Source organism: Haemorhous mexicanus, chromosome 1 (assembly GCF_027477595.1).
Source record: "Haemorhous mexicanus isolate bHaeMex1 chromosome 1, bHaeMex1.pri, whole genome shotgun sequence".
Lineage (NCBI taxonomy): Eukaryota > Metazoa > Chordata > Aves > Passeriformes > Fringillidae > Haemorhous > Haemorhous mexicanus.
Window position 1 is genome coordinate 119251019 of NC_082341.1, and position 17810 is coordinate 119268828.

Here is a 17810-nt window from a genome sequence, read left to right on the forward strand (position 1 = left end):
TAATCTGCAATTTTAAGCTCAACATTTGAGCTTATGCTGTGTCTTATTAAGTTGCAAGCTGGTTAGGATCATCTTTGTGACACAAATTTTCATCAGTTCTTCAGCTAGAAAACCTATCCAGGAAAAAAACTGTAAGTGGTGGAGCAAGAGAACTGCTATTCTCTATTTCACCTCTGCATAAACCTTTATGGGTTGCTCTGGCAGAGCAACTTCAGAGTGAATTACGTTTGGAAGACTTCAAGACTTCTTAGGAGTCAAGTGTTTTCATCATTATTGCTACCTATTCCCTTCAAAACCATCTTTGCATCTTTAAATCATGCTGGAAATTCCATCACAAATAACACTAGATTTTACAGTTATCAACCCCAGTAGAAATGAGATGATAATTCATAAATCTATAAAGCAAAAAAATGTGGAAAGTTTCTGTGTCAAGATTTTAATTTCTGTTTTTCTGCTGAGGAAACAGGAAATAAGTGTAGCACTCACAAAAAGCCAGAATCAGATATTGTGAAAGTGTTGAATGTCTGATATGTCACAATTCTCTTAAGGAATCTTACTTCAGTGTTCTTAACATTGTAAAATTATTGTGGCTTTTTTAACTGATAGAGAATAACAGAACTTATTTCAGCAGTTTCATTTAATATTTTTTCTTCCATTCAATTACTTATATTGAAACTAATCCTACAAGTTAATCCAAATCTGGAACCAAATTTGTCATTCTTTCTTTAGAGATTCCTTCTGTGATGCTTGTTTCTACCCTTCTCATTCCCTGTATTTCATTCCTGAAATAGCCCTTGGGATCTATTTTGTTGAGAGTAAGATATTTTTTAAGTATATTCCCTGTAGATCATTAAACATCAATTTTGGGAAGGAAAATTTCTCATTAAGTAAGCACAGGCAACTGATAATCTGTGTGGGCAAAGAGAAGGTTTAGCTGTAAATTGCAGTACCACAAAGGGAAGAAATACTTCTTACTGCAGGCATTTAGCATGGTTAAACTTGTCATTTCTGGTTCTGTTGCTATTTATTGAGTTAATGAAAAAATCCTGATTTTCTTCTCACTTTCTTATTTCAAAATACACTGATAATTTAGTTACATGATTCTGTTTCCATATGGCTTCTGATTCTGAATTTTTCAGGTGGATATTTTTCAAGTGGAGGCAGTAGATATTGGTATTCTGCAAGGCATGGTTGTTGATAAAGGAAGAGGCTCTGACTGGCTTCTGGAGAAGATTATTGTGAAAGAGTCAGCATCTTCAGGGACAGAAACACTGTTTATGGCTCAAACATGGCTTAAAGACAGACGTGATGGAAAAAGATCTGCCTCAGTAACTCTGGATGTCACAGGTCAACACTATCTTCAAACTATCATCTGCTAAGAAATTCAGTCCAAACTGGAGAATGCAGCTATACAATTTGCTTCTACAAACAAGTTGTGATTTAAAATATTCCAGTAGAGCATTGTCATTATACAGGGAATTAGTGTGTCTGAACACTTTGTGTTTTAGTACCAGTTAATAACCACAATTTGCCAGAGGATAATTTCTGCTTTGTTACTCCAGATTTTCAGTGGTGTAAATGCCAAGAAATTTGTCCTATTCCTTTTTTACAAATTCCTACCTCTCCAAGTCTTACTTCTACACCTGCAAACTATTTTTAAGCTTCTAATACCAATTACTTGCTAGGCAGAGTGAAAACGAGGTAAAAAGCGGGGAAAACTCTGTTTAAGCAGTGGAGAAAATATCTCCATTGTATTCAAGATGACTAATTTACATGATTTATGCTACATTGTTTGAACAACTTTTGCCAGAAACTGGAGATACTTTTGACTGACATCATGTGAGTAGTCAGGCCACAGAGGAGCAGTTCTGAGCCCACTTCCTGTGGCTCTTTGTCCAGACAGGAAAGGAATGTACACCCTCCCTCCCTCCCTCCTTGTGTCATGGCTTCAATCCAAGCATGGATTTCAACTCAATCTGGTGTGCAAGCTGGGAGGAACCACAACACACTCCAACCAGATCAGTAGGCGCCACAGCCCAGAATGTACCTCTAAGACAGATGTATTTATTCTCCTGCCTCTCAGAGAAGTTAATTGACAGTATAGATGAGTCCTTGGATTACAAAACATGTTCTAGATTTATTCTTTCTAACTCCTTGGATTACAAAACATGTTCTAGATTTATTTTCCCTAACTCCCTGGGCATTTGCTGGCCCTTGTCCAGCAATAGCCTCTTGAGACTGAAGAAGATTCTAGTTCAACTGATTTCCTCTGCTGTATGAGCTCTAATTTTTGATTATTTGAAACCAGAAAAAAAGGAGGAAACTGTTCATGTGCAAAACCAAATAATTTCAGCTTTGGTTTAGTTTGTATGTTGAGACATCTCTGAAAAGAAAAAAAAAAAGGTAATATTTAGTTCTGCTTCTACTAAACTTCATTGATTTGGACAAGTGTTCCTTCATTGATTTGGACAAATGTGAGTTTCTTTATCCAATAATTGGCAAATCCAGTCTTGGTTATGAACTCAAAAGAAGTATTCTAATTTTCTGTTCAGGTCACTACCTAAAGTTTACAGGCAGCTTTGATCTATACCAAATCCCAATGAAATAAGTGGGACTCATATCTGTGGGAGGAACATTGGCCTCTAGAATGGGCATTAAAGACATCCAATTAGTGCTCATTCATCCAGAGCATAAATTGTACAAATGAAAGAGAAATGCTTCAAAATGAAAAATACTTGAATCTTCATGTTACTACCATTTTCCTAGTAAAGAGCCAGCCCTAGAGACAGTTTATTTAATAGGATGATATTTAGATGGTGCTTAAACAGAATATCACACTGTACATTTCCTAGTTAAAGCTTTAATCTAAATGATATAATACCCAGTCAATTGTCTCACTATACATGAATACAGACCTTTATTATCATATAGACACTGTTCTACAAAAGTATTAAGTTGTTTTTTTTTTTTTTTTTTTTTTAAATTAGAAGTTCAGGAGAGGAGGAATACATCTGCCTGGCCTTTAGGAAGAGACCAAATGAATTCAGGTATAGCTTCTATCATTACATTGACTTTTTTATTAATCAGTTTTGAAATAATAATGTGAGAATATCTTAATCAAATATGTCATTATACTTACCAATACTGACAATAGTTTTCCCTCTGTAAAAAATGGCAACGAACGTAGGGAGCTGCTCAATACCCAGGTGACATGCTTATAAAATAATGCTCCCCATGTAGAACAAGGCATGTCTAAGAAATTTTATATCAGATAGTTTTGTTAATATATGAAAACAGAAACATCCTTAATATTTTTCCCTTTTTATTTTCCTTATTTTATTTGTTCAGAAGGCAGATGGAGGATTTATTTCTCAAAGCATCAAGAAGAAACAAAATCAGAATTTGAAAAGTTGTCAGAAAATATATCCAAGATGGTTATGGTTTTTTATGGAAGCAACGGCAAGTCAAATCCAGTTTCCATGGAAAACAAAGTGGAACATCAGACTGAGAACCAAATAACATATGATGTAAAATAATATATAGATTTGCCTATATTTAAATTTCCTTTGAGTTTCATTTTAAAGAGAAATAATAATGTAGCACTGTAAATATTGTTTTTAGTGTTTGTATTATTGTTTAAACATTCAAGAAAACCAGAGCTGAAGTTTTCAGTCACATACCATATTTTATTTTTAATTTCTGGCTTTCTCAAGTTCATGATGATCAAGCATATTCTTTTTTTCCCCAACAAATAGTCATAGTTAATAATGCATATCATTTTAAATGACATTAACATTACTTATTCACATTAGAAATCATTGGCGTATGTAATTTGAATTTGATAGAACAATTACAACGAATGCCCCTAGAGGATAAAGCTAAAATGTCCTTAAGTGCCTGCAGTCAACCTGGTTCTGCTGCTTTTGAAGTGAATGGCACTTTTAGCACCAAGCCTGATGCAAACGGGTGCAGGACTGTGCTGACTCCTTTCGAGCCAACTTCCTCTCTTCCTGGAAACTACCTGTGCATTTATCTGCACACCTCTGTTGGGATGCTAACTCATTGTTTTCTTGATTCCTAGATACATTTGCCATCTGATCTGGGAATGCTTTATAAAGTGAGGCTTGGTCTCCAGAGTTTGGAAAACAACATATCCCAGTTGTCTCTTCATCACTTTAAAATACAGAACACATCAACCCTGGATACCTTTAGTCTCACCATAAATAAAACACTTCCTCTTTCTCCTAATGGAGACAGATGGATTGAATTCCCTATACAGTGGCCATTAAAAGAAGCACTTTCTGGTAGGTATAAATCTACTACAAAGCAGTAGAGTGGTTCAGGAGGTTAACATGTCCTAGTATTACATTAGAAACCTTTATCAAAACAGAAATTTTTATTGTCTTTATTTAATGATTCATAGAGACTGGATAAGAAGTTAAAAGGTATAAAGGAAAATATTACCCACTCAGTTTAATTTCTGTACCTTAAAGTGGGAAATGCAATAACCACTTGATTGCACAGAAGCATTATTATATGCTACAAAGAACAGTTTATAAGAAATATTCTTTTCTTGCACTATTGTAATATTTTTATTCTCTTTTGTTTAGTCCTCAGCTGCTCATATTGCTGACATTAACAACATGATTTTTTATAGTTCATTTACTATTAAGTGATTTTGTTGTTTGTTCTCACATTCCAAACAAATATTCTCAGTAAATAACAGTTCAAAACTACATATAAGCTTCAGCTTTATTACCTTGATATACTCCAAATATTTATGCCTCCTAAAACTAGCTCAACAACTCTTACATTTGTCACCTTGGCTGAGTAAAATAAAAGAAATCTTTTCACCTGAAATCCACCCTATTCCCTAATGTGATGCTTACTGAATGCTGCCATATGATGGAACAAATACTAACATAATTAAAAGACCAAATAATAATACTTAATATTCAAATAATTTGTCCCTGGGTTTCACGCAGAAGACAAATTTATTATTTGGGTAAGAAATAAGTCAGCTCATCTAAAGTGAGCTGAAGTAGATGGAAAATGAACTACCCCAACACACTTTGGATTGGAACTTATGGCCCAGTTTCAGTGAGGTCTCTGAATGCATCCAAAAGTAAGTACTTGACTAATCTCAGAAGAAGTAAGAGAAGTTGAAGTTTGGGATTATTTTGCATATTTTGGATCCAATTGGAAATCTAAAATTTGTGTCTAGGCTTTAGATTTTATATTGCCTAGAGGTGTTATTTTCACTTGACCACTTACACAAGCAAGTGTGTACAGAACAGGGCTCAATGGTTTTCATCTGCTACACACAAGATTGAAACAAAGAGGACCTTCAGACTAACATAAAGCACATGAGTGCACCCCTTGCAAAGGACTGATCACTGTCACATGCAGAAGTATTCAAGATACAGGTACAAGGCATAGAAATGAGGATAGAAGATGCAGCGTGGGTGGTAAAGCGGGGATGAGACTGGAGTCCTTATGACCTTGGCTGTGTCTCTGCCACTGACCTCTTTGTTGAAAAAATAATTTCCCCATTCTTTGCTTTTTTCCCCCCCGGTAATATTTTTTGTTCTTTGCAACTATTCTGAAATCAAGAGGCAAAAAAACATCAAAAACAAGGAATAGGTGTTATATTATCTATAAGTTTAGGTAAAAGAACAAACAAATGAAATAGCTAATTTTTGTGGTTTTTATTTCTTTCTACCCATGCTTTAGATATTTTCAAGGATGGATTTGTAACCAGTAAATAAAAAAACTAGGACAGTGATTCCCCCAAATCTTTGCAATTTATGTCCAAGAGAGCTTTAAGCAGCTCCACAGCAGGTGGTACACGTGGAGTTTAAAGTGATCTTTAGAGACAAATTTACTCCCAATTTATTGTGAAAACCAGATATGCTTTTTGACAGCTTTCTAAACCTAATTTATTTTCTCCCTTTTATCAGCTAAAAGCAAAACCAGTATTGTATTAATTGGAATGGAAAGCAGCTAATCACACTCACCATAACCAGAAGCCATGTGATGTTAAATTTCAGATACAGCTCTGTCATTCATAGAGTGCTTCATTAGTATTTTATCTCAGTTATATTTTCCTTTTAAAAAAATTATGCTTGGGATTGTGGTGAAGCATTTGCTAATGGCTAATTGAAGCCATCAAAATGCAGCTGATAGAGTACAGACCCTTGAGATCTGGCAGTGCACACTTGTGCCTTTGGGTGCATTAATGAGCAGAGGCCTCCAGCTGAGTATATACATAAGTAGTTTCCCTTTCCTGTACCTTCCTTTGAGATGTTTACACCTCAGGAACCCCCAGGGATGACATGGTGCTGTCTCTCTCCTCTCACACACAGGGCTGTTCAGAAGGTCAGTTTTGCACTACTGTAGTTTTTGAGGCAAAACAATTAAATAATGAAAAGGTGAAAAGAACCTTATTATGCTACTTTCAAGCTGATTATTCCCAAAATTTTAAAAGAGAGCCGTAATTCATATCAATCTTATGAAATAATTGGAATTTTATAAAATTAATGGAGTTGTAACATTCATATATATTAACCTTGTTGTATGTAATTTCTTTTCAGAGATTCCTTTAGTCTTTCCCCTTTCCAATTTATTCAGTACACTAGAGAGATAAAAGCTTGGTTGCTACTCTTGTGATCGGGTCACACTACCCAAACAAAGACCACAATTTGAGCATTTTAGCCCTCCTATCCTCACCTACATTAATCTCCCTCTATTGCCCTCCTCTGTACAATGGGCTCTCCCAGTGCTACCCACTGTATGATCTGATCCAAACCTCAGGAATGCAACCTCTCCACTTGTCTCCAGTGCATCAGGGCCACAGACCTAACTTGCCTTGGCTGGACTCCCCTGGAACCTCCAGCCATGATGGGCAGAGGATGCCCCAGTCGGATCGTGCCTGAGCCACATGTTATTATCATCTTTCCCTAGTTCTCTCTCTGCCCCCCTCTCCTGCACAGACTTTGGACCTATCTTGTAGCCTTATCCTCATTCCTTCTTTGGCCCTTTCTCCTTCTGGCCCCAGCTCAATCCCTGGATGGATCCCAGGTCTTTTTCACTGTTTGCTGCATCTGGGACTCTGGACAGCTCTGCCTGCCTCATGCAGATGCTGCAGAACCTGGTCAGAGAGGGCACTGCCTGAGCTGGGGCTGTGCTCAGCTTCCACCTTGTCTACTCTTGAAGGGCAGGTCCACTCTTGCTGCTCTTTGACACAGTGATCCAAGAATTAAACTTTCCAAATGCAATCCTTTCCCTTTTGTTTTGAGCTGGTCCAGCCTCATGTCTCAAATTTCAGATCTGAGAGATGGTGGCAAAACAAAACAATTATGAAGAAAAAATTGCAAAAATTTTGAGTTTTGCTATTATTTTCAAGTGCTGGAATTTTAATTACATCTGACTGTAGAATGCCATATTGTCAAATTGCTGGGCAAGGCTGTGGCACAGTCTTAACAAGAACTCTTTTTACTTGATATTGCAGTGGTTACATATCATCTAACAGTATTTTCAAGAAATATTTTTAATGAGAGAAATTTAGTGCATATGACTGCATGTATCTATGGTACTCATGGTGACACAGGAGACAGATCCCTTCTCCAGTCATTGAAGAATGTACAGCAGGGAGAGCAAAATGAGGTACTCTGTCTTAAAGTACTTTAAAATTTACCCTTTAATCCATTCTTATACTTTCTTCCTACATTATTTTCAAATTTCCCCATACAGTTAAGAAACATGGTTTTATATTCCAATACTGAATAATTTTATTTTAGTCCTTTCTAGTTATGGTGGATGCTGTTGACTTGGGAGAACTTGAAAAAATTGTTCTTTTGATCAGCAGTAAAACAGGTAAAATACCTTTTACTTTCTAAAATCAGTCATGTAAATCACACAGCTAGTCTCCTGTTAAAGGCAACAAAGTCACTGCCAGAGTTAAATCCTAGTTAATTCTTTTTGGCTATTTTTTCTAAAGGGTGGTGTTTTATAAAAAATTAAAATCCTGAGATCTAAAGTTTATAACATTTTTGCATCAAGAAAGTAAATAAAGATGAATATAATTATACTCTGCACCTAATATATGCTCTACTAATAAGTTATCTAGGAGAATAATTATTACTCAAGTAAGAAATTGGTATTGTTTAATTTTCCTTCTGTGATTCAATTATTCTCACTGTTTCCCCCCCAGTTCAGTTTTCTCCCTGTGACATTCAGAAGGAATTTTTACCTCTGTTTGGCAGTCAGCAAGTTTTGTCACTGAACTTCCTTATAATTGTCTTGACCTCAACATCTCTCTGCTTTATCTCTAGGATGGCTATCATGCTACTCATTCAAAGAATTAATTATAAAGTTTTTTGAAATCCATTAATGAAATTTGCTCTATAATTGCAAATCATTGCTCTGCATTACACTTGACCATTTTCAGACAGTTTTCAAGGGAAGCAAGGGTTCTTTGTTTGCACTTTATCTGTCTTCTTGTTTTTTTTGTTTGCTCATCCCGAGGCTCCTCATAAAAAACTTTCAGGCACAGCACCCGGGCACGAATTCCTTGGCTGGTCACTCCTCCTGTGCCCAGCACAGGTCATCCCCAGGGGGACACGGTGTGGGGCTTCAGTTACTCTAGAGGGGAAGGGAAGGACAGGGACAGCCCTGCCATGCTGCTGCGGGGAGCAAGGCGTGCAGCTCACTGCTTCTGTTTCCCGCAGCTTCAGTTGTGGAAGTTAACTGCAGCCATCTGTCTGAGTGACAGTCACTGACTGTGGCAATTGTGTGTAGCCAAAGGGCACCACGGAAAACGTGACAGGAGAGACTTTTCCACTCGGGTTTGAAAACACAGTTCACAAAGAAGGGTCATTGGGCTCATTGCCTCTGTGTGTGTTATGAAGGCAGGACTGAGATGGTGTTTTACAGGTATTTCTTCCAAAGGAGTTACTTAGATGATAAAACACTTCAGATGAGTAAGGGTGTCCATATTGTAACTAGACTTGTTTGAACTGAGACTAGTTTGGATCTAGACTTTGAACCAAAAATCCCCAATCCCATAAAATCTCTTTAAAATCACATGTACCCTGCAGGACTGATCAGTCCAGGCAATGTTCTCTAGTGCATTTATGCTTTTTTTTTTTTTTTTTTTTTTTTTTTTTTTTTTTTTTTTTTTTTTTTTAATGAGAGCAAGTTTTTAAGATCAGACGGTTCATGGTACCTTCCTGAATCTTCTGATTCTCTCTATGCACTTATTTTGGCAGGTCATGAGTGTAACACAATGTTCTAGATTCCTCCACAGAAGCCTATTGATATAATTAAAGAGAATCGGATAGTGGCAGAAGAGATTGGAATGCAGTTTGTTGAACAGGGCTGAAGCTACAAATAATAGAAGAGAAAATGAATAGTCTTCATTTTCTCTTATTTTGCCATAGACTAAGTAGTGGCAAGACACTCAGGCCATGCAGCTGAAGCCCCCAGCAGAAAATTCAAAAAGGAGTGTAAGTCAGAGAGCAACGTTTCCCAAACAGCAGAGGGATACAGTGAGCTGCTGAACTCCCTCCCTACCTGCCACCTAATGACATTCTCTTTGTGCTGCATGTGGAATGGTGCTCCAGTCCTCTTGTCAAACAGTCACTGAGGAGGAAGCAACAGACCTGTATTTCTGCTCTTCCTTCTCAAATGTGCCCACCTGAGTCATGCTGAAGCTTTGCTGCATGCCCATCCAAGGACAGTGAGGACAACACTCCTTTGCTTCACCAAGACAAAGGAAATACTTCTAAATTTCTAAGCTGAGGTTTACAAATAGGAACAAAATAAAGAATCTTGTAGTCATTCCAGCACTTGCAACTCAGTTGTTGGCATTCCTAAATTAATGAAAAAATGAAGTTTTCATATAGTAAGAATGCCATCATTACACCAACAACACCCTACCTAATTTCTTGTCATGCAATGGAACATTTTCACTATATTCTCTTTCCTTCTTTGCAGACTGCAAACTGGACATCAAAAAACTGCATGTGCAAGAAGCTGTGAAGGAGCATCTTATCTATGTATTTGAAGTGAATGAGTAAGTATATTGTGTAAAGCTAGTAATGATTTTTAATAGCATAATAGTTGAAAACACTGAGCAGACACTGAATTAAAGTAAATGCCATAGAGTGATTTCTTCAATAGATATATTAAAAAGATGTCCATCTTTAGCTGTTCCACATAAATTAAGGGGATTTCTTTTTTATTTAACATATTATTTACTTACCAAAACCAAATGTGGTTCTGTTTTTCAGAGAATTTTCTGTGAATGCAAATAAGCCCAAAATACAGAGAGAAATTCCAAGATCTTTTGTTATGAGAGGAGAGAAACAAAAGAATGACATAGATAACAACTTGAATAAAGAAGGAAGTAAAGCAAAACATTTGACAGAGTATAGTATTAAGGTGTATACAGGTGACAAAAGGGGAGCAGGGACTGATGCCAATGTGCACATTATTTTATTTGGGAATGAGGATAAATCTGAGGTATTTCAACTCTCTCAGTCACTGGAGCATCAAAACCCCTTTGAAAGAGGAAAGGTGAGTACACAGACTTAATAGGTTGTGTCCATTCCTGTACTGGAAAAGCAGACATTAAATCTACGCAAGTTCTTTAGAAGACTTGAGGCATTTATTCTGTTTTCCACATCACTACATGAGTCTCAGCTCATCCTGTGTTTCTTCTTTCCACCAGATTCACCAAGGAACATTTTACTTCTGTTGTATCTAGCTATCTCTGCTGCTCTTATGCCTATTAGTCCCAACTACATCTTCACACTGCCTCCCCTTCCGTGCCCAGCTATGTTTCCTCATTCTGAAATGCACAGCATGAGTGGCCTGTGCACATGTGTGCACTGCCTTGTGCTCTTGCACACACCTTGAATATCCTGCATGAGAACACATCAGTCTCTTACATCACATCATTTTACTTTGCCATGGAAACTGCTGCTGACATCACCCCTGGATGTATGAGCCTAGAACCAGGTGAAATGGAACCATACACATCAGCCTGATTCTGAGATCCATCCTGCTTTTGGCTGGTATTCAGAGACCCTCAGGTCACATACAGATAATTGCATAAGACTGCAGATTCTCTGCATGATGTCCTAGTGCCTTGGCTGGATGTTCTCCTAATTTAATAAACATATTATTCTGGCAAAGAAATTGCTCTGTTTGGTCACCACTTGTGCAATGGAGTATAATGATGCTTACCCTCAAGTAAAAAAGAAATATATATATTCTCTGTAACTTTTCTCTTGTGGAGTTATTGAAAGGTAATGACTAAATAATTAGAACTCCAGTGAAAATATATGCCTTAAGAGACCTACCTCATTATCTCCAGCAATATGAATCATCTTTTTACCTGGAATTAGTCTAAGTTTCTTCAGCCAGGTTATCTGTGAGATAAAGATATTTACCCATGAATTGTCTTCCATACTGAGGAGAATAATAAATCTAGCTACCTAGAGGAACAAGGAGCAAGTAAAAAAGTGTCTTGAGTAGCATTTCCTTTTGCCTGGTACAGGGGGTGGTACACAGGAGGTGTCATTACCCTTCAAAAAAGAACAGTAGATATGCAGAAATCCCATTAGCAATCCAGTTAAGTCAATGGGTAGCCAGTGATGTCAAAGGTCTTAGGAAAACACAATTTATTTTTAAAAATCTGCGATAGGAAATAATTTAATATTTTATATTAAAGTATACAATATTTGAGAGGAATAATGGCTAATGTAGTAAAAGCCTTTTACTTTTATATTCCTGAATTTTTGTTTACGTATCATATACTAAAAATATTTTAGAACACTATAGCAGTTGAAAATTCATGAGACCAAAAATGTTTTCACAGTAGATGGAAGTCAAGAAAGAGGCAGGGATTGTCATACTATAAACTGAGAAGTAAATCTTTTGTTGAAACTGAGGCCTTAGAGGAGAGGATGTATGCCACACATCATCAGTAGGGAAAATAAGCCACATTAGTTGTTCACTTATTCTGAACTTCTACTATTACACTTGAATTGGTCTCAGAACTGACCTGGACAAATATGTAAGCTTCCAAACATTAGTATCATATTTTTAATAACTGTATTTTATTATTAAAGGTTGATACCTTCAAGATTAAGACAAAAAGATTAGGCAGCCTACATTCAATTGAAATTGGCCACGATGGGAAAGGATTTGGTAAGTATTCTGTGTTCAGTAGCCTTGCAAACATCTTCTGCTTAAGGATCTGCCTGACATTTGGAAAGGTGCTTGAAGTCACACTGCTGCTACAGCCAGCTAATACAAACCTGTGTGCAAATGAGGTCAGCTTTACTGCCTTTGTTTTCACCCTCTCTATCACATTTCCCTTGACTGTACCACGATTCTTTTTCTAACAGTGATCTAGTTAAAATAAACCTCAGATAGTTTTATCCTTCAAACATTGCTCAGCCAAACCCCTTAGTAGATGTCATAAATAAGACAATTATTGTCTTGTGGACAATAAGACAATCGATTGTCTTGAATTCAAGCAATTCAAGACATGATTGAATTTTCAAACTGCAGGCTAAACTTTCCATGATTTGGGCAAGTTTAGGCACTCTGGTCAAAGCATGCTGTAGCCTCCTCTCACACCCATAGATCTCCTCTTGTGAAAGTCTCAGAACACCAAGGTGCACCAGGTCCTCCTCCGATGTTAAGTTAGGATGTGGCTATAGTACATAACCACACATGGTAATGGAAAATGTTTCTGTGAACAGTAACCTCTAGACTCTGAATTTTACAGAAAAATAAAACAGGGCATATAATCTTTTGAGCTTACATTTAATAGTGCTAAAAACCTGTAGGGTTTTGTAGATATCAAGATATATACAGACATATAGAGATACAAACACATAAACTGAATTTGCAGGGAATATATAAGTTGAATCAAAAAGGTCTGATTGTATTAAGATATTCCGGTCAGGTGAAGTTTGCTTAACCCATCTCAAACAAATAGGTTTAGGTTTAATAAAATCTGATTAATCTAAGTTCATGAGGCATAATAAAGTGCCAAAGGGTTTATCATTTCTAGGATGAACCAAGAAAAATTCTGCAAATAGCAATTCCTATTTGGAGAAAGTTGAGCAGGTTTTTTATTTTCCTAACCATCCAGTCATGTCGTATATTTCATGGTGTTGAAAACAGAAAAAGCACCAAACCTGTTGAAATATCTATAATAAACAAGATTTTCCTGCTGACTTTCATCTTATTTGTGATAACTGCTATGCATGCACACAGTTCAGCTTAGATCTGATCTGGGAAGGGAACTCCACAATGGCAGACTTTTAGTACTGAGAGTTGCACAGAAGTCTGCAGGCGAAATAATAGATTGAACTTTTATTTCCTGGGTCCTGATTTATCAACAACATTATTATTTTCCCTCTCTGTGTCCTGATCAACATCACATAGCTGCTAATACTGCCTTCCTAGCACAGCTGGGGTGTGTTGATTCATCTTAAACATGACAACCTTCCTCTAAATATTTCTCTGAAATTACCTCCAAGTGTCTTTTGTCGCATCAGCTGTTATCCCCACATGCTTCCTCAAATGTTACAGTGCCTCTTTGGGATGTTTCATCTGTTTGCTAATATATCCTAGCTACTTCTAGATTTCTCCATACCTGGAGATTTCAGTGAGGTCTGTTGGAGTTTTGTCAATAAAGGATGAAGCATTAGATTTTAATCTTTTCAAGAGAGCAAACTTGCCTTTCTATTCTTTTGTAAAGTGTCGTGTAAATTTGAGAGGCTGTAAAATTTTATTGCTGATGATCTTGACTCTGATTTAGAGATTTCATGAAAGGTCATCTATTCCAAGTAGAGTCTATGATATATTAAACCATTCACAAGGTTTCATTAAAAGAGTTTCAAAAGTACTTCACAATATCAATAAATGGATCTTGCCAATTGAAGGTGGAATACATAGACACCTTCATGGCCTACTTAACCCAGCTATTTTTTTGAAAATGTCACTGAATAAAAAGAAACATCGCTATGCCTTTACATTTTTTCCACACTGACACAATTTGCAAATATTTTTATATTACATTTTCAGCATGTACAATTAAAATTTAGCATTTACTAATAGAAAATATTTTATTGGTTTTTGCCTACTTAGTACTTTATGCAAATATTTGAAAACCAAAATAATTAGATAGGATCTAGTTCTTTATCTCTAGGACACGTAAAGATTACCAAAATGTTGTCAGCTACTAGCAGAATGATCCTAATTAGTTTAAAAATGTTTTCATTAAGTATTTGCATTGGCAAAGACAATTAAAAATATCAGCACAGACATTGTATATATAAAATAAAGTTTTGGTTTTAAAATATTAATATTTTGATATTCTATGAAATAAAATTCTATATCACAACAATGAAGGTATTTCTTCACACAGCAAAATAGGGGATTAAAGTAGAACATTTAGTATCTTCTTAAAGCTGAAAAAAATATGAGTGCTGGCCTAAATGCAACTGCTATTCTGAATCATGACTGCTGGAAAAATAGGGATATGAGAAGCATTCAGTTTCACTACTTGGTTCACATCCATATCAATATATTAATTAGAAAAGAGCAGTATAATGCCCACTAGGGGTGCATTTTGAGTGCATTTCCAGGTACCTGAAAGGGCAAAATGGCTTTTCAAGAGTGTATTAAATATTACCATGCACTCTGTTTCATTTGTCTTACTGCCTGTTCTATCCAATCTGGAAAAATAAGTTAAGTCGTAACAAAAATCTTCCATTACATTTTCTGTCAAAAACATCAAAGACCTTCCCTGTAAAACTGAGAGAAGTTGGTAGTAATTTGAATCATCTGTGTTTCAGTTTTATTATTGATGTTGAATTTACTTGGAAGTACTGAACCACCTGGGGTTTGGGAAATGAAATTAGAAACCTTTGTTATGCTGTATTTGTGTTTTGTTTATATTAAATTTGCTATTCCCTTTTTTTTCCCTTCTACAGCAAGTGGCTGGTTTCTAGAAAAAGTGGAAATCACAGATGCAGCTAGGAATTCAGTGCATTGCTTCAACTGTAACAGGTCAGTAGATGAGTCCATCATCCCTCTGTACATGCTGTTTTCTTTTTCACAAGTCTCTCAGTTGCTTCTGTCTGGTTTTCTAAGACAGTAATGATTTTTTTTTAACAATGTTGTGTTCTTATCAGTCCATCCCCAATGACTTTTGAACCCCCTGGCCAACTTGAAACCAACTTGTCAAAAGAATTGCTAGAGGAAGACACTGGATTTTCCCACTCAGTTAAAACTGGGGGATTGTAGGAGGGAGAGACATAATTTAATGCCTTTGCCAAGAGAAAGTATTCATACATATTTTGAATTTAAGAGGTAGAAGGTGTCTGGTGAACCACTATACAAGCATTAGCACATAAATAGCTCTGGCAAATATATCAGGGCTAAGCAAACAGGCATGGAAGGGAATTAGAAGAGAAGACAGTGGAACATGGCAGCATAGATTCAAAATTCATGGAAGAAGTAGTGTATTTTATTGAACAAGGGCAACATTAGAATCCTTCTGTTTCAATGTTTGCTTAGTATGGGCCCAAGACACATTCAGCAAATAGGATAAAGATAAAAAAAAAGCTTCATATAATGTAATGTAGAAGTGTAATGATCTAAATTTAGAAATGTATTTAGGTACTGGGATTGCTTGGGTAAAGGTCTACTGATGTACAAAAAGAGGGTGCACATCAGTCTGCACCAAACTGAAACAACAGTTTCAAAAATTGGGAATTAAATTGAAGGGTACATTTGGAGTGACTGTTCACTACAATATATAATTCACAGCTTGAAGAATTCCAGAATAAATAACTGATGCAAACATATTCATGTCCTTCCAAGGGGAAATTAGCTTTTTAATGCATCTGGAGAATACAGAAGTGTGAAAAATTTACAAGTTCCCTGTATCTAGAAAGAGAATGTTACCTGGTAATCTGAAAACAGAAATGGTAACCAAGATGATTTAATTTTATCCTTTCTTTAAATGTTTCTGTAAACTTGACAATTAATGGAAGCCAAATCCCAGCCCCTGTACCAAAAAAAGGGAACCTTTAAAGTTCTTTGATACTCAGTGGGTCTCTAGAGTCTAAATCACGAGAGTGAGGGTGTTACTGACCTCAACAACATTAAACTTCTTCCAACAACAATAAACTTCCCTTGCTTCAACTTCCTCCAAAGGCATGCTTAGATGCTCTCTAATCTTCTAGATACCTAAATCTAAGTTAGTGGGCATTAAGCAAAGTACTTAAACCACAATATCACTCAGATGTGCAATACAATCCATGAAAGGATTTTCAGGATTTGATACCACTTTACCCCTTTTGCTTGTAAGACCTTTCAGACCACACCAGTCAGAGGAAGATTCTTGCAGAAGATAGACTGCAGCAAACTTTTTTTTTTCCCAGATATTTGTTTTTTTCAATTTTATTTAGAATCTTATAGTAAAAGTACAACAGTATGTGAGACTGGCACAAGAACTGGAATCACATCATTGATGTGGGTGAGTGGGTGGCACAGATTGATTCTACATGCACCTGACAAGAACATTTAACTGGGGCCTTGGTGAGCTATGTGCCTAGCTTGAAGTATATAAACCCTACTCAAACTGGAAGTTACTTAGTAGAAGAGATTAGGAGGTTTACCCCAGATAACTCAGTGACCCAGAGGTTCCTCACATAGAGGAAACTCTAAGTTCCTGGTCCTTTTCCAGCTTAGACATGGAGCTCCTCAAGGAGCTCCTCGTCTCATGGCCTACAGAGTGAATGGGAGTGGGCTCATTCTTTCACACAAAAAACATTCCTCCAATACAAATAGCATCTCTAAAAGACATGCTGAATCCTTTGCTAACCCATTTAAGTGCCTGTTGTCTAGCTTACACATCACACCTTTCCTAGGCTCTGTGACTTTCACATGCAGTTTTAGCTGCCAAAGTCAGTTACGCTTCAGCCGGGACCTGTTTATGTTCAGCCATATCTCCCAGCTGCTGAATGGTGCAGCTACAGATGTGAGCTACTTTGATGCTGTACTTATTGTCTGGGAATCCCTCCCACTCATGAAGATATCAAATCAAGCAGACTGTCATAAACCTTCCTAAGTATAGAAGATTTTTAACTCTCTTTGGAAATTAATACTACTTTATCCATGGTTCCAGTTAGAATCAGTCTACCCAAACTTTGGACTCAGGCCTGTGTCTCATATAATCAACAGTAAAAGCTCCATGGGCTCTTGCAGAGCTAGGATTGGGCCCATCATGCAACTCAGTATTTTGTGAACCAACAGAGATATGGGAAAGACAGAGTTCCTAGAATTAATTCCAAGGACAATAAGTTGCTATCACAGAATATGTTTCCCTACTCTAAATTATCCTGATTTTATTGTCATTCTTTAGATCATTTTACTAGTTACCTATATGATCAAAGAATAAAATTAATGTATATTTCATAAATATATTAATAAAGTTAACTACACTTTAAAATTACACATATGTGAATACCAAAACAAAAAGTTTAAAAGTCTCTATTTCCTTCAGGTTGGTTTTTTCTTCTCTACAAAGCAATGTAAAAACTCTCCTAGAAAATCAAAGGTGCAGAACCATGCTCTCACAAATTGTCTGTTTCTTAAATTTTATATGTGCTGTGTCCATAACAGGTTTTTATGTTTTTCCCCTAAGGTGGCTTTCTGAAGATGAAAATGATGGCCTCACAATAGTGCAGCTTTATCCACAGCTGCTTGATTTCTGA

The 17810-nt window shown here is 36.5% G+C and overlaps 1 protein-coding gene across 1 annotated transcript in view; it reads left to right on the plus strand.

The window, feature by feature from the left end:
* Positions 1 to 17810, plus strand: part of LOC132326289 (lipoxygenase homology domain-containing protein 1-like) — a 126480-nt gene extending 108670 nt beyond the window's left edge. The window contains exons 34-44 of the mRNA XM_059844288.1: positions 1140 to 1347; positions 2988 to 3047; positions 3349 to 3527; positions 4082 to 4304; positions 7511 to 7665; positions 7800 to 7875; positions 9997 to 10075; positions 10293 to 10578; positions 12138 to 12216; positions 15021 to 15096; positions 17741 to 17810. Of these exons, the coding sequence (XP_059700271.1) occupies positions 1140 to 1347; positions 2988 to 3047; positions 3349 to 3527; positions 4082 to 4304; positions 7511 to 7665; positions 7800 to 7875; positions 9997 to 10075; positions 10293 to 10578; positions 12138 to 12216; positions 15021 to 15096; positions 17741 to 17810 (1491 nt within the window). The remainder of the gene's footprint in view (positions 1 to 1139; positions 1348 to 2987; positions 3048 to 3348; positions 3528 to 4081; positions 4305 to 7510; positions 7666 to 7799; positions 7876 to 9996; positions 10076 to 10292; positions 10579 to 12137; positions 12217 to 15020; positions 15097 to 17740) is intronic.